General features: G+C 45.7%; 1 protein-coding gene across 10 annotated transcripts in view; it reads left to right on the forward strand.

Moving 5' to 3' along the window:
• The window catches only part of TSPOAP1 (TSPO associated protein 1), a 77424-nt gene that overhangs the window by 17644 nt on the left and 42295 nt on the right, over positions 1-17485 (forward strand). For 8 of the 10 annotated variants that reach the window (XM_049803380.1, XM_049803374.1, XM_049803375.1 and 5 more), the window contains exons 5-12: positions 2515-2784; positions 8933-9040; positions 9901-9984; positions 11421-11510; positions 12807-12929; positions 13334-13438; positions 13792-13842; positions 16493-16513. In XM_049803380.1, the coding sequence (XP_049659337.1) occupies positions 2515-2784; positions 8933-9040; positions 9901-9984; positions 11421-11510; positions 12807-12929; positions 13334-13438; positions 13792-13842; positions 16493-16513 (852 nt within the window). Of the gene's footprint in view, positions 1-2514; positions 2785-3416; positions 3496-8932; positions 9041-9900; positions 9985-11420; positions 11511-12806; positions 12930-13333; positions 13439-13791; positions 13843-16492; positions 16514-17485 lie in introns of those variants that run through there. The other 2 variants (XM_049803384.1, XM_049803376.1) reach the window with 2 other exon arrangements.

The raw sequence follows: 17485 nt of genomic DNA on the forward strand, positions 1-17485 counted from the left end.
CTCAAAGTGACTAAAGCAACCTCTTCTGGGCATATCACATATGTCTTTTGTTCACGAGCTGTATGTTTTTAGTTCAGGTCAGTTAATAAACTCTCATGAGAAGCTCACTAACACTAGGGCTTTCACTGGATTCCCCCTGTTCTGCTAATGCAAATGTGGTCAAGTGCAACCCTATGTTCCAGCACCCAGCTGAGCTGAATTTCTACCTACCCTACTTACATGATATTTAGGTGACAAATACTTCCTTGCTGAAAGCAGTTTTATTTCTGTCCCTGACCTCCCCGTATGTTCACTTTAACTATGGGTTTGAAGGTAGATTCTCAGTCTTTCCCTAATGTAGATCTCATCAGAAGAATGATCGGGTGTTTGCTGTTTGTACAGGTTGCCCCACTGATCCCTTCTGGCATTAAAACACAGGAGAAAGTTATCCAGGTCTGACTGTGCTCTATTGTGTCACCAAGAAGAAATTCCCTTTCTGTCCTCTTGATTTCTCACCGCAGACCCCCACAGGAGTGGGAACAGACCCTCTGCAGAACAGTCTGGTTTTCCTAGCAGAGCATGCTGGGCAAACTGAATCTGCCAGGGACAGGAGTGACAAATTGTAGAGGAATGTGACAATGGCGGGTGAGCAAGATTCATTACTAGCCCAGGAAATACACATGGGTGCAGTCCTCAGGGTTGATGAATTCAGCCGCTGCCTTGCTAGGGATTGGGTGACCACCCTGGTTCAGCAGGTGAGACCAGACGGTCTGTTTGTGTAACCGCTGAGGGACCAGTAAAGGGGGCATCGATACATGAGCAGAGAATCCACAGAGAAGAGATCATTCTGTCTGATCGTGTTTTTCCCATTTCCCTTCCAAGCAAGCCACTCATTAAATTTTAATTTTCAGCTAGTTGAAATTCAAAATTCACCTAATCTGTCTGCAGCATGCAAAATGCACTATGCCAATGAAGGGGTTTATATGCAGAGATATTATGTGCATGCTCAGAGTTTGTAACCAAATCAATTTTAATCTAGGGTATTTAAATCAGCACAATTTTTCCAGTAGCTATGACATGGATCTACTCATTTCCTTTCCAGTGGCAGGACGGACACTCTGCATGCCGGGCTGCAAAAGCATTGGCCTTGTTTTGCAAAGTCAGGGCTCTTAGGAAAGGATAAAATTATTTCCTGAGATCATGCTCTGGTGATGGGCTTCCAACCAAACCCCAGCTCCAGCTAAAACAGGCTGCAATTTCTTGCAGCATGGATTCTTAGAAGCGGGGGATTGAGGGCAACAGCCAGGCAGCTGCAAAGGACGTGTATAATAGAAACTGTGAGTGGAGGAGTGAGCTTTTTTTCTAGTCCCTTGTTCCCCCAGGCCTCGGAGGCTGTCTGTTGGGAATAGCTGCCTTTTTTTTTTCTGGTGGGGGAAGGGAGATTTTACACAGAGCCACAGCCAATTTTGTTAAAAGAACTACTACCCTGATAGCCTGAACATGGGTCTGGCACAGAGGAGACCCAGCTGCTCACTTCTTGAATCTGTAATCAGTTCCCATTAATGCTGCCTCAGTTTCCCCCTTGTAGTGTGAGAGTAACCATGGTTTTCTACGCAAATTGTATTTATAAAGCACATGCTATTTTTAGGGTAAAAAAGAAGAGAAAGGGGAAGCTGATTAAATTTGTCCTGGATACCAATTATATGTTGAATTCACTGGCTTAGGAGCTTTCCAGGGGAATGAGCAATGTCTCCTCCAGCAGCGTATTTGTAAAGACAGGTTTTCATAACCAGCTTTTGTATGTATGTATGGACATGCAGGTATGTGCTTCTTCAGCTTCCTGAAATCTGAAAACCTTTGAAGAATTAAACAAGTTGATGACATATTCTCACCATTTTTCTGAGAGTAAGATTGCACTGATTTCCCTCCAAAGCTGCTGGCTTTGGGTCCAGAGTGAATGGGAGTGACTCTTTTTGCTAAATATAGGAGTCCATCCACACAGAGAAAGTAGTCTCTGACGACGTTAGAAATCAAGAATGTTTGAAAACCAAACATTATACCGAGAGAGAAAGCTGAACAAATCGCAGATGTTCTTCATTCTTCCCAGCATTTAAAGCCCTAGCCACCGTTAGGGCTGCGGAGAATGCCAGCACCCACGGCAAGAAGGTAAACTTGCTAAGGCTCTCGTTTGGCTGGGAAATGAGATTACATTATCCTGACACGCTCTCTGCTGGCAAGCACTGGGAAAGCACACACTTAGAAAAGCCCTTTTGCTTTGGGCTGGGATACCTGCAGAAGCATTACAGGCTAGTTTTTATCTGTGGGAGGAATAATGCATTTGCATAAGGGATGCAAAGTGACTGCTTTTGAGGCTTTGGAGACCCAGGAAACAGAAATCTGTCTGCCACATTACCTGGTTTTCGCCAGTGTCTCCTCAGTAAGGCTTTTGGAGTTTGTATGTTAAATCACCACCCCGACCTGTTCCACCTTTTAGAGCTTGTCAGCAACACGATGTCATGTTCGTGTTTCCCACAGGATGACCCTCGCTGCCTCAATGTCATCGAGTTCGATCGCCTGTTGCGGGAATCCCAAAGAGAGGTGTTACGGCTGCAGAGGCAGATCGCGCTGAAGAATTTCAAGGAGTGTCTACGTTCCTCTAAAATCAGTTCAGACAGCACTTTGCCAAGCACTGCCAGACGCCTGGGACCACCCGTACCAATGCTAAATACCTGCATCAAAAGTTCACCTCTAGCGAAGGAAGCCTGCTTGGGAGACCCAATGCTTGGAAAGGAAGCACACAGAGAGGTGAGACAAGTGGGTCAGCAATCTGAAAGTTTTGCTGTTTACTCAATTAATTACTGTTCTTAGGAAACTTCGTAAGAGTATGTGGGCGCTGTGGTTCACACCCGCTGCGAACAGGCGCTGTGCTTGTTTCAAAAATGACCAATGCAAGCGCCAGGTCTCACCAGGTGAAGGGGGATGCGGGCGCTGCTGGCCACACACTCCAGCGCGGGGATGCTGAGCCACGCCGGGGTCTTTGTCCCGCTCATCTTCCCCAGCACAGGGCTCCCACGCTGTTTTTTCCAGCCTAGGAACCCACGCAACACCTCATTTGCTGAAAACAAACATTTTCAGTGCTTGCTGAGGGTCGGACATTGGCTCCCAGTGGGTGAACGATGGGCACCCATGGCCACGCTGGCGCTGGCAGGGAGGCCTGCAGCTCCGCGACCCTCATCCCCGTCCCCTGCCGGGGACCGGCCCGTTCCCCGCACGGCCCCAGCGCCCTGCCCCACCTCCCCAGGCGCAACGGCCCCAGCCGGGGTGAGCCCCCGAGGCGGGCCAGGTCTCAGGCCCGGCCCGCGCTGAGGAGCAAGGCCGCGGCCCGGCCGCCTCCCGGGGCCCGGCCCCGGGCCCGGCCCGGCCCGACCGCCCCTCCGCGGTCGCAGTGGTACGGCCCGGCAAATCCGGGCCGCCTCAGGGCGCCGCCTCCCCGCTGGCGGGCCGCGCAGCCGGCAGGTAAGGCCGGGCCCTCCCGCGGTGCCTCTCGCCGGGCCGGGCCGGGCCGGGCCGGGGGCGGCTGACGGTGCCTCCGCCGGGGGCCGGAGCCGAGCCGAGGCGGGCCCGAGGCACCGGCGGGGTGCGCCTCTCCCGCGGCGGGGCCGAGCCACTCCCGGGCCGCCGGGACAGGCCCGCCGGGGGCCTCCGTTGCCTGCGGGGTGGGGCAGCGGGGCCTTTCCTTAGGGCTGGGGGGCGAAGTCCTCCACCAAGGAGGTCGAAGCAGCGGTGAGGGGGCCGGGGCCGGGGCCGGCCAAGGTCTGGGCCGGTCCTGGTGGGCGCTCCTGGGAGCCGGAGCCGGGACCGGGACGGGGGTGAGGGGCCGGCAGAGGCCTCCAGGGCCGCCGGCAGGCCGGGCTGGCAGGCGGGTGGGTGCGTGGGGCCGGGCCTGGGGTGCCAGGTGCGGCCCAGTGCCCCCCAGCTCTGGCGGTTTGTGGGTTTCGCGAGCCAGGGGCGGCACCGCGGGTTCCACTGGCTCCTGGTGGGTTTGTTTTGTGTGAGTTCACCCGGGTTCTTTACAAAGTTTTCAGCACCCGCGGTGTCCCATGGCAGAATTTCACATCTGTGGGCTGTGTGAGGATGGGCAACTCATCATCCCCCCAAGCTCCCAGCAGCTGCTCTCATTTATTGCTCCCCATTGCTTATAGAACATGTATTGAATATTCATTCCTTGTTCGTCTTTCCTAAGTCACTCATGAGTTTATAGGCCCCTCTTCTTCAGCTATTATTTTGTTTCTTTCTAGCCTCTTCCATTATTCAGTGTTAATCGTCTTTGTTTTCTTCTTGTGTACATTTTCTCTGTCATTTTTGTGTTGGGGGAAGCAGCGCTGCATGCGGTATCCCAGACACTGTGTCATTGATTTATATGGTGGCATAATGAAGTTTTCTCTCCTTTTCCCAATAGATCTTTTTGCCTTTTTGTCTAAGCAGTGGGTTCTATTAAAACATCATTTGTCTGATGGCCCTCTGTAATCTCAGTGTCATGAGGCCCTCTCCACCATTTGTCTCTTTGCTATTTCAGTACTTGAAGAGCACGGTTCCTGCTGCCTCTCTTTTAGTCCTCCCATTTTTACTAGATATTTACCCAAGAGAAAACCTTTCCCCTCATCCTGTGGTGGCTCAGTGTCTGCAGAAGCCTTTCAAAGCACTGCAGCTGAATGTGTTCAGAGCACCCAAGCAGGTTGTACCTACTGGATCTCCCTTACATGTTTGCTTGCTGATACCTTAGAAAAACTCTTTATAGATTTGTGAATGTGGGTTTTTTTTTTCCCCAATACATGTTTGTTTGGGTTTTTTTAAGTATCTGCCTAATCTTTGTTGCAATTTCTATTAGTTTGCCCAGAGCAGGTGTCAAATGTGCTGGTCTGTGTTTCCACAGAGCTCCACTGGGATACTCTTAATACTTGACATTTGCACCTTCCAGTTATTTTGTATTAAGGCACTGTCAGGGAAGTGACACATTGCACGTCTTGATTCAGTTACTGCTGAAGTGAGAGATTCAGTTCATGCTGAAGGGGGTTTTTGAACCCCTGGGTGAATATTGTCTAATCTTGGTGATTTGTTCCTGTTTATTTTGTTCACTTCCACAGTTCTTATAGACAGTTCATTTTGAGAGAGATCCTCAGCACTGTTCTTCATAGTTTGAGATTTCTGCCCTTGTGGCCCCTCACACCCCAAATTCCTCCATGATGAAGAGGGATGCACAGACTTTTTTTTTTCCCTCTTCTCTGCCCTTGTCTTCCTTGAATGGCCCTTCCATACCTTGGTTTTCAAGTGACCCTGCAGGTCCTGTCAGACAAAACCATGTATTACAGTCTTTCTCATGGATGCTCTTTATTTCTCTGATTTAGGAGAGTCTGTCATCATTGTCAAAAGTTTTTCTGGCTGATAAATAGCGACAAGACTAAGCCCAACAGCAGTAGTGAAGAGGGAGCAAGGAGGCTGTTGCCAGTCTCTTAGCTGAAACCTGTAGCGCAGAACACCCTGGGCTCAACAGGCTGTACTCGTGTGGGTGCAGTAGTGCCATGTGGAGGAGGAAGTCAGCTCTTGGGGAAGTCACCACAGTTATCGTAATTAAAAGAAATTACTTTGTTCTTCTGTCCTGCTCCTCAGCACATGGCATCAGTGCAGTATCCCCCAGCTTTCAAAGAACTTCCTCAGAGTATAAAAAGCAACCTTCTCCTCTAAGTGTCCTTGGAAAATACCATTTCTCTGTTCTCCTTCTGATTTCTCTAGTTCTTTATTTAGGGTTTTGGGACGATGTTTATCTCTGTAATGTCAAATCATAATTTAGCAGGGATTTTTTTCAGTGGTGGTGCTGGTGTAAACAGCCTCCTGTTCACCACTGCTTGTTCCCACTGTCCTTTCAGTTGTGTCAGTGCAACCCATATTGAGCAGTGGGATGTGATGGATCTGAGTTAAAGACAACCTAGCAAACCCAGCCTTCTTCCTGCCTTGGCCTGAAACCTGCATCAGTTTTCTGGTCCAGCTCTGCCTGACACTGCACAGAGCTGCCCTGGCACAGCTGTGGGAATGGGCCATGGTTAGGTGGAAAACGCTGTAGCAATTCTTTTGCGGCAGGATTGCAATGATGCTTTCTGGGTGCCAAGGGCAGAGCTTTCAGAAAGTCTACAGCATTTTTAATTTACTCTGTTGTGTGCTTTAAACTTTCCGGTCATTTGCCAAAGTACAGGTACTTCTGTGCCTGTTGTATATTTGGCTTTAGCTGGTACAGCCTGGGGATGCTGACCAGTTGTACAGCCCCACCCTGTTCTCTCAGCAGGGTCTCTGCCAAAGTCAGTGCACCCCAGGTGGATAGTGCTGAGGGTGGGAAGCAGCTGTTCTACACTGATTTTTAACTGTATGGTTGAACAGAGTCCTTGCACCTGGCTCATTCATTGAGCATCTTCCAGTCTATGCTGTGAATGAGGTGGCACAGCTCCAGGTCACAGCTCTCTTTGTGATGTGTGCCAGTCTCATTTATCAGTTGTTTAATACGGTGATGAGACTGGGTTCTGCATAAAAATAGCAGTAGATGAGCATGTGGCTGGGGGCAAGTCTTTGTTCTTGGGTAGAAATTAGGTCCATGTGGGCAAATTTATAATTTTGTAATTTTTCTAAGTTGTCTCTAATTAGGAATGTCATGGTTTTGTTTAGCTTTTTGCTGGGAAATGATCACAAACAAGCAAATTTGTCTTGCATATCTATTTGCAAGAGAGCGTGACTTGTGAATCATAGTGCATGGTGCTTGCGCAGTCAGTATCTAACCTTAGGTGGCATCCGTTAGCATTCCTTGGGGACCTAATTTCATTAAAGTTGACTAAAATGCAACATTTTCAGTTTCCAAGCAAGCATAATTTTGGAGGGGAGGTGTGAAATACAGATTTGAAGCTTAGCATGTGCCAAGTGGTTTAAAAAAAAAAAAAAAGTCCCAGAAACATTTGCACATGGATATTCCAGAGTGAAATACTGGTTTCACAGCATGTCTGAAAGCTCCCAAGTGCTGGGGTTTGTAAGGTACTGTGGCTTGGGTGGAGGATCTCCAGACTTCCAGCCACTGGTTGGTGCTCAGACTGCCAAACTCTTAAGTTAACCTTATTCCATGGGGGTGGTAGGGTGTTGTGGTTTAACCCCAGCCAGCAACTAAGCACCACGCAGCCACTTGCTCACTCACTCCCCCCATCCAGTGGGATGGGGGAGAAAATTGGGAAAAAGAAGTAAAACTCGTGGGTTGAGGTAAGAACAGTTTAATAGAACAGAAAAGAAGAAACTAATAAGGATAATGATAACACTAATAAAATGACAACAGCAATAATAAAAGGATTGGAATGTACAAATGATGCGCAGGGCAATTGCTCACCACCCGCCGACCGACAGCCCGAGCGGCGATTCCCCGCCCCCACTTCCCAGTTCCTATACTAGATGGGACGTCCCATGGTATGGAATACACCGTTGGCCAGTTTGGGTCAGGCGCTCTGGTTGTGTCCTGTGCCAACTTCTTGTGCCCCTCCAGCTTTCTCGCTGGCTGGGCATGAGAAGCTGAAAAATCCTTGACTATAATCTAAACAATACTGAGCAACAACTGAAAACATCAGTGTTATCAACATTCTTCGCATACTGAACTCAAAACATAGCACTGTACCAGCTACTAGGAAGACAGTTAACTCTATCCCAGCTGAAACCAGGACATAGGGAATAATGTTCATGTGGGAGGTGGTTTCAGAATTTTCCTTGTAGCAGAAAATGTGAAAACCTTGATAGCCTGGGCTTGAGTGTAGTCTCAGAGTTCTGACTTTCAGCAGTGGAGTCATGAATAGTTAAAACCTGTGGCTTTCAAGCCTAAAATAGGAAAAAGAAATCACATTTTACGTATAGTGCTTAGACAGTGTCCTAATGACTGACTGTAAAGGGAGCTCAGACTTCGTAACGTAGGTCCCTCAGTACTGTAGGTGTTCAAAATGAAGTGAGAAATTCCGCTTCTGACGAGAGGTCAACCAAAGGTTAAAGGCTGAGATGGAGTCACAAAATCCTGTTGCTTGCTCACTGTACAAGTTGGCTTTGATGATTCTAAAGATCTCCTGTCCCTAAAATGTGTTTATCAAAAGTGACTTTAAATTTGTTGTTTAAAACGTTATCAAAGCCCTTTTTCTTCTGTTTACCTCAGGCCTTGCCTTGCTGTCACAGATTACTCTAGGCAGACAATGTCAAGTCAAATATCAGTTGAGAGAGAAAATTCAGAGGATTAAAGGTGTGTTTGTCTGTAGCCCAAATTAAAAGGCATTTTGTTAGAAACTTGTGTACAGAAAAATGTCTCCTTCCATCTGGTTTGGTGGTGGCACATAAGCCATAGCACATCTGCTGCCATTTCAGTCCTTCCCAGCTACTAGCTGAGGTGGGATGCTCCATTTCTTGGTATTTTTTGTCTGCTCTTCTCTGCCTTTAGATTCTGACATCTTCACTGATTTCTGCTTTCTCTTGTTTATGAGGGTTGTGTTCTCCCATCTGACCAGCTTCCATCATCTTTTTATTGCTTTGGAGAGGACCATGAAAGGTGTTGCTGACACTTCTCATTGAAACCTTAGCTGAGGCACAAAGGAGAACTCAGATCTGAGAGCTTTCTGGAGCCTACTGTTGCATGTGGGTGGTTCAGTCAAGCTGGATTGATTGGTGCTGGGCTCCAGAAGACTCCCAGCACAGTTCTCTGGTGGCTGAGAGATCCCTGGCATAGTGTTCACCTTTCTCCATGTCCAGTTGTGCAGTTCAGAGATCAGGGGTTTTCATGTGGTGCATTGCTCTCCCAGGTGGTACTGCCAGGAGAGCCTCTTCTCCCTTGGTGTGCATGGTGTGCTCTGTAGTCCTGGCTGTCCCTGAGCTCTCTGGCATCTTGCTTGCTTTCCAGGTGGAACCAGCTGTGCAACCGCTGGGAACTGCCTCTGAAGGACATGAAAATTTCCCTCCCAAAAATGCAATAACAGACCAAGAGAGCAGCCAACAGATACAGCAACTGGTGAGTTGTGAACATGGTTTTGGGTGAAGGAGTGCTATATTTTTTCTTGGGGTTTTCACCCGTGCAATCCAGGCAGAGATTTTGGGGACTGAAGTCTTTTTAGGTGCAGCTGCTGTGCACAGGTAGGAAGCTTGAGGAATCGGTGGGAAAACACGGGCCGTCTGCATGGAGAGTGTTGCTGGGTGGCAGCTCCAGGTATTGGGCTGGGTGTCACACAAAAACTAGATGGAAACACACCAGTAGATTGTGTGCTGTGTTTGGTTTAGTCTTATTTGAACTGGGAACAGATATGACTGACCTGGAACAGATGTCGTGTGAGGAATATGACCCTTGTCAATTATTCCAGCAAACTAGGACAGTTCACAGTGAGGTTTAGCAGTTCTTATCTATCTGAGGAACCAGGAGTGGTAGTGAGTAACTGCAGATAAAGGTGCATAACCAGGGGATGTCTGCTCTCCATTAGATGTCATTTGGATTAGAATAGTAGCTAAGATAGCACAGCTAGTGTTTCAAGCTGAATATTTTGCACAGCTGTCTCTTTGTCCCCTGTATCCTGTCCTCCATACTGTCCTGTACAAATAGGAACAATCTGTGCAAATGGGAAAAGGAGAACTGTTTCCAGAAGCTGAAAGACTTGGGGAAGAGAGGAATAGCTGTTTCACTTTAAAAGTTTCTTGGTTTTAATACGTTTTACAAAAAAATCTCCCTTGGTTTCTATATTGTTTATGTTTGCCACCAAGAGATTTTCTTAAGAAAATAAAAATAGTTAATACAGCATCGGGTCTGAGACTCTGGGCTTGAATTTCTTATGCATTTTAAGGATGTGGACTTGCTGATCTACTTATGTTTGTTTCGTGCAGGAATTTGAACTCAAGAAAAAGCGCAAAAAATGTGAAAACCTTGAGCATGAAGTGAGGAAAAAGCATAAAAGATGCCAAGAACTAGTAAGTGTTCTTGTTGCCTACTGTTGTGAGCATAATGGTAGAAGAAGAGGTTGTATGCCTCTCTTGGATTCTCTTCAGTTTATCTTAATAAGGAATCACCAGTCTTTCTCTTAATTTGAACAGTGTCACAAATTTTGGGCTCCAGCCCTTGAGGTTTGAATTGTTTATTTAGCTTTCAGCTAGCTGTGGGTTGAATATAGCTACATAAATCACCACGTGAAACTCTGTGGCCTTTGCTAGTTTGAGCTGGTACTTACCATTTTCACATGCGCTCCAGACAAGTGTTGAAAGATTTCTACATCTTGAGATGGTAATTACAAAAACCCATGGTCATTTTCTTGCGCTTCTTATTTGTTGGATGAAATCTTGCCTTTGTTTAATTTCATAGAGGTTTTGCAGGTCATACCACAGCATCTGGATTTCTCCCTTCTGTTTCTACTTTGCTGAGCAGTACTGGTGGCATTAGTGACTATGACAATGTAAAGTTTCACCCAAGGGTGCTTACCTTCCGAATAGATGTTTTATGTCTTGCTCAAATCTCAGTTCAGGTCAGTTTAATGCGCAGCTCAGACTCATGTGCAGTTCATAGTGCACAGCTCAGCCTCATTGTCTGGGTTAGAATGGGGTGTTTAAGGAATAAGTTGGTCATTGTATGTTGTTAGACAGTAGCTTTTCAAGGTCAGGAAGGGACCAACTCACCTTGAAGTACTGGGACTTAAACTGTGTGCACAGGGAATTAGCAGTTGAGATAGCCAGAAAATATTTGATGATCCATAAAACTTTGGGATGCGGAAATGTGTGTGTGTCTGTGTGGAGTCATGTGATTATGCAACTATTAAATTCCTCTAATGCTGTACAAAGTTGCTGCAGATGGACTGGACCTGACAAATTTAGTCAGTGTCTCTCCATATGTCTGTGGCCTCCTGCCTGCTCAGACTATTCTCTAAGGCAGAGTGATAGCTGGCTCATGTTGCTTTCTTAACTCCAGACTGAATCCTGGTTTCAGAGTCAGCTATTTAAAACTCTTTTGAGTTTTCAGTCTAGAACTCTCTTTGTCATCATTCTTCCAAATAATTTTTCTTCCTTAACTGAAATTTGTCAAGATCTTGAACCAACAGTGAAACTTGGTGAATTGTTGTAGGTGGAGATGATATGTAAATAATGTGACACTGGAGTTGTGAAGTAGACAAGGAAATGTCTTTCTCATTCTGGGCTTGGACGCTACATAAATGGGAAAGGAAACTTAAGAGATTGTCTGGCACAGGGCTGGTATCTGCTTCAGTGGTGCTGCATGCTGTTGCCTTCCACTTCTCAGGCAGCATCCCATCAGCATCCTGCACCATCAGTCAAGAGAAACAGTGGAGCTGGTCTGCAGAAAAATTTGGGGGAGTTAGTCTGTGGGCCTTGGTGTAGTAATGCCTGCTCTTTCTGGACAGGAGATCCAGCTGCAGGAGGTGCAAAGTGAAAATGCACGACTGGCCGAAGAGAACTTGCAGCTGAACGAGAAGGCTGAATGGGCAGGACAGGTAAAAAGCAGTATCTTTGTCAGATGGACCGTTAGTTTCTGTAAAATTTTGCTGAGAAAAACTTGCTAGCATGCTAGGTTTTCAAGTTGCCAGCTGAGTAATGGTCATGTGCCCATCTGTATACTTCTCTGTCCTGCGTAGCCTGTGGTAACTGCAAGCAGAGCAGTTAACTGCCCTATTTTTATTACAGAGTTTCCCAAGACTTGAGTGAGATGCTTTGTCCTTACTGAAGTTCCTACTTGGTTTACCTGTGGTAACTTGTTAATGAGTTCATAACCAAAGACAGACAGTGGTTGGTGGGGAGCAGTGTGCGCTGGTCAGGGCGGTAGTAGAGCAGAAGCCGTCACTGCAAGTGGTGCAAGCATATGGTGTGTTTGAAAGTCCTCAGTCACTTCTGACATTTTTTTGTCATCCTTAAAGAGGGGTTTTGTTGGATGATGATGGGGCAGGGGAGAAAGCCACCCTTGCAATTCAAAGCTGCCCTTGCCAGATGGAAAACCCAAAAGCAGGGACAAAGGCAGGATGCTTGCACTGTTCAGTTTGCAGAGCAGATTTCAGGGGAGGGCGGCTGCATCTCAGAGGGTTGTGTTCTAGGAACATGTTGCATGTGAGAATGGTGGAAGAGTTGGTACTCCAATGAAGATTCGCCATGGGTTACTGTTCCAGCTCCTTCTCTGGACAAATGTAATGCACAAGAGTTAGAAAGTCACTTGTCTGCCCCCTATGTCAATGTTGCCAACATGCATAAGGCTTCTCACTTAGTAACTGTTCTAAGCGGAAATGTTTGTCTTTGCTTGATAATCTGCATTGCTAATAGTCATCAAGCCATAGCACACTCTAGAACCAAAATATATTGCTGGAATTCCCTGTAGTAAGTGGAGGAGGTAATCATGATTTCAGCAGGCTACTGAACTTTCTGTACAGTTCTGTGTTTAATCCTACCATCTAGGATTAAACAAGCTTGTAGACGTTTGTGCTTTTTTTGTATCTCTTGAGTATGTAGCGTGTTCATATCCCAGTCCCTTCCTCCTTGCAGGTGGGGAGGAGAGATGAGTCTAGTGGGAGACGCAGTATGTGCAAATAAAATGTTCATCACATTGAGGACTGATAAAAATGCTTGTGTATTTGTTTTGAGTGAAAGCTGGAGGGAAAGGAGGATCATGATTTTGGTATCATTGCAAGTAGAAAGCAGGTCTGCAAAACAAGCTATTGAGATAGAGAAATAAATTGTCCTCCATTATTTATACAAGGAATACCTATGGCTACTTGTGCTAATTGAAAATCCTTTCTCTTCAGGTTGAATCTGAGAATGCTGACCTGAGATTGCAGGTTGTTTTGGTTACTAAGGAACGGGATTCAGTAATTCAGACGAATCAAGGACTCCAAACCAAGCTGGAGAATCTAGAGCAGGTGCTGAAGGTCAGTAGGATCCACATGGCTGGAAGGACTGTCCAGACACTTAGTGCTTCTTTTGGATGGCACATGTTGTCTCTTTGCTTTTTTTGTCCATTCCTTTGTTTCTGTTCTTCTGTGGGGAATTCTGCTTCTGTGGGATCCTGGAACATGGCCTTCCAAAGTAGGCAGAAGTGCTTTAGAAAGGCTGCTTCAGGGATTTGGGTGGGAGGGGAAATAAGGTGGCCATCACTGATTCAAGGATTTTCTTTGACTGTGTTACTCTGGCTTGTGCTGAGTTTCTTACTTTCTCCTCTGTTTGATGATATGAAATACAAGCAATGTTTTGACTTCGTGGCTCATGATAGGACATAGGACAGTATTGCAGTGATATAATGTCACCCTTCATCTGTCTGTGAATTTTTCTGTAGCACATGAGAAATGTGGCTGAACGAAGGCAGCAGCTGGAAGTCGAGCACAAGGAAGCGCTGCTAGTCCTGCAGGAGAAGCAGGAGGAAGTCAGACGGTTGCAGCAGGTATGCAGTGTGGGAGAGAATGGACATTTTACTCTCTGAATCCCTGGAAAGTGATGGGTCTCCTGCACCTTGTTTCCATGGAAGTGCAGAGTATGGAGGAGATATGTGTGAGTTTACAGGATAAAGTAAACCAGGGAAAAGTGTCTGCATCTAGGTGAACTCTGGTACCTGAGCAAAGTGAAGGCTTTTCTCATGAATGGTTGCTCTGATCTCTCACTGATGTTTGTCCAGAGACCAGAGATGCTTTCAGTCTACAGTGTTTTAAATCTGTAATGGTCTATCAAGGTGGGATGATAGTAGAAGTGAACTTAGGTTCGGCTTTCTTATTTACTCTATTTCTTATTTCTCCTTAGGCACAGGCAGAGGCAAAAAGAGAACATGAAGGAGCAGTACAGCTTCTAGAGGTAAGACGGAAGAAAATAAGATGGTTTAGTGGCTGCAGATTTGGTATGTTTTGTTCTTAGTGTCAGCTTTCTTGATGCTCTGGGTTTTGTTGGTTCTTGAGCAAAATACTTTAATGTCTTGATTGGATGCAACGTGTTGCTGCTGTGAACAGGTATTGGTTGTGCTGGCAGAGTAGTCTTTGAAGTCAATGTTTTTGGGGATTAAATCCTGGCCTGCTCAGTCCTCAGATAGGTTACTTCATCCAGATTGTGCCCAACAACTCTTTCAGGGATGCGTTAAGTTACCAACCTCAGATCTGCCTGCTCCATTTTCCAGGATCATCTGCAAGGAGGAATAATACTTGCATCCATGTGACTTGAAATTTCTTTTGTGTATATCTGCTGTATGCTTTTTATTAGGGGAAGAAAAGGAGAAATGTGGCCTTTGCATGAGCATAATGAGTAATGAAGTTTGAGGCAGCTCCCTTGTCCCATTTGCTAGTCTGGGACCAGCTGTGCAAGTGCTCTGACATCCACACAGAACACACTTTGTCGTGGTGGCAGAGGGCCTAACGGTGCAGCCTGGCAGATACGATGAGCACTGTTCTGATTTTGATTTGCATTATCTCAGTGTTTATCAGGATGACTTTGGAGAAAACCTTGGCTGTGGATTCCTGGAGCTGCAAAGGCAAAGCATCAAACCCTGGAACTTGATGTGGTGATTTAGTGGCTGTCAGAGAATTGGGTTAGGTGTGATGGCAAATGGGGCAGCTTCTGCTCTCTCAGTCCACTGAGGTTTTCTGAGTACTGAAACATCTGAAACCAAGCAGAGTGTCTCACTGTACAACACCTGGACAGTGAGATCTCATGCTAATGAGGCCATGGCCCTGTCTGTAGTGGTGACATACAGTCAGAGACAGCCTGAATTGCCTGTGTCCATTGCAGTGCAGCAGCTCTGTGGCTGTTAGGAGCCCAGAAGAGTTGAGTGAGATGGTAAGTGTCCTTATGGAGGAGATTGCTCCATGGCTGCAAATAGCATCTCCTTTGAAGGGGGCCTGACCTGTATCCGAGCTGTAGAGCATGAGAGTGCTGGGCTCCTACTGAATGGGATTGAAATTGTTGCAGGCTGGGTGAATATCGTGGGGAAGTGACATTATATATTGCTCCATTGCCATGTCCTTTCTGGGACATCTGCTTTTGGCTGCAGAGACAGAGCTGATATGGGTGCTGCTTTTATGTCAGTTGGTGTTTAGCTGGCTTCTTAGCAGCCTTTAAGGGAAGGGAGGTTTGATGCTTGCCAAACGTTTTCTGAACTAATTCATTGAAGGATTAGAGAAGCTACTTAGGTTTAAACTAGACATCTACCTGTGCAAAGGAAGAAAGGGACAGTCATTTTGTTTTATGTTTGAGAGGCTGGTCATGTTCTTCTGCAAGGGCTTCATCAGTTAAATATTCTTGCTTTCAAGTTACTGGTATGGAGATGTTTTACAAGTCAATGACACCAGGTGGACCAAAGAAAGAGAAATTGTCATTAAAAGCTAGTTTAATGTGGAGCAACAGTCATTTAAATGACTTAACTATAATCATAGTCATTCCAGAACATCAGTGTAGGGCAAAATTAGGCTTTGGGGTGCCTACAATGCGTATTGTCATTTTTACTTGTGTTTGGATTGCTTTTTGATGTAAAATTAGTGAAGAATGAGTGTGGTCCATTTCCCTGTTGGAAGAGTTCAGTCATATGATTGTCATAAGTGGAGTCTCCCTCCTTGGAGATGTCAAAACTCAACTAGACAAAGCTCTCTGCAACCTGCTCTAGCTGACCCTGCTTTGAGCTGATGGAGTTGAACTAAGTGATCTCCAGAGCTGCCTTCCAACCTCAGCTATTCTGTAGTTCTGTGATAAGGCAGTGATGGGGGTGAGTAGAGGTATGGGATGGTTTCTGTGTGCAGAAATGCCATGGATAGAAAGACTCTCTCAGCTTAGAAAGAAAACCTTGAGGGTTATGGTCATGGGAATGAAGTTGTTCAGTAGTAGTTCCAAAGTATGAGACAACATTCTCAACTGCCTTTTGCACTGCATAGATGCAAAAGGTGACAGCCTGATTTCAGGAAGCCAGTGTAGAATTTTGTTGGGAAGTCCAGTGAACAGAACTCAACTTTGCTTGTTTTCCCTGACCTAGGAGCAGGGTGTATGACTGAGCAGGCTGTTAGCTGCTTGAAATCATGTCGAAGCCAGGTTCTGAGCTGTGCTTTGATTCCCAACACCTCCTTGGTCTCAGACCTGGGGAAAGGTCTGGACACAAACTGTCCATGCTGTTGATTTTATGGGTGGTTGCAATGTGCTGAGAAAAGAGGGTTTGAAATTTAGCACTGATACTCAAAGCATATTGTGACTTGGCTCAAAGCATATTGTGATTTGAAGGCCCTCAAAAAGCTCATGGTTATCTTACTCATGCATTTGGTATGTGGGATTTGGCTTTTGTTTAGGAAGCAGATGCTTCTGGGAATGAGGTGGGGATCTCAGTATGGAACAAGGCAGACACTGTAAGTCAGTGAGAAAACAATTTCATTCAAACTGAGGGTTGGGTTATCTTTGGCAGATTGTTGATTTTTGGCTAGTGTAACTACTGATGTGGTTTTATATCTCTTTTTGCTTTTCTTCTTGCTACCAGAGTACTTTGGATTGCATGCAGGTACTGCTATAATCCTGTCAAACAGGACATTTTTCTCCTCTGTCCTGACTTTGACAGTTGCTTGGTATTCTTGTTTTTACTATACTCTGGAAAAGATTGGAAGAGTGTCACCTCCAATAAATAAATGTAATTAAAGGAGCTACCACTATGAGTTTGATGGAGCAGCTGCTTTTATGTTTAAATGCTTTGCTTTTGCAACCAATTAGAATTAGGAGCTTTGTTTTTTTTTTTAGCATTTCCAGATTTCTAGAATTGTCAAACTGTGCACCTTCTTCACATCACATATATTTAAAGGTCTTTTGGGGAACTACTTGCAGTCCAAGAGTGAAGTGTTTCCTTCAAAACCCAAAAGCAATAGCAATATCATTGCAAATGAAAGTGCTGTGGAGAAAAAGACAGGTCCTGCTGGCTTTGTAATTGGTTGGAAGATGGGAAACAGAGATTGTGAATAATAGTTTTCACAGAAGAGATAGTAACTAATGAAGTTACAGCCTGGGAGCTGTGCTTGCTGGCCTATTCACAAATGATTTGGAAAGAAGGCTTATATGGAAGTAATAGGTTTTATAGCTGATAGAAAACTTCTTTCAACAGTTGCCTTTGGATCTGACTGCAAAGAGCTGTGAGGAGATCTCATGAGTAATGGGGAGATTAAATGGCAGGTAACACTGACTGTGCAAAGGCAGAAGCAGCCATGACTAAACATGCACAGTGGTGGGCTCTGAACTACCTGTTGTGGCAGGAAATGCAGTGTTTGAGGTAGAGTGATTTTTTTTTTTTTTTTTTTTTTTTTTTTTTTTTTTAATGTCAGCTTAATTCACAGGTCTGGTCAAAAAGGCAAGTACAGTGTTGGGAACTTTTAGAAAAGAAATTGAGAACAGCCCAAGGACATTATTAGGGTATGTGCACATCCTGTACAAGTAGCATCCACATCTATTTGGAGTTATGGATGTGCCTTTACTCCCTTTGGCATTA

The sequence above is a fragment of the Accipiter gentilis genome, chromosome 6 (genome assembly GCF_929443795.1).
Source record: "Accipiter gentilis chromosome 6, bAccGen1.1, whole genome shotgun sequence".
NCBI classification, from domain to species: Eukaryota; Metazoa; Chordata; class Aves; order Accipitriformes; family Accipitridae; genus Astur; species Astur gentilis.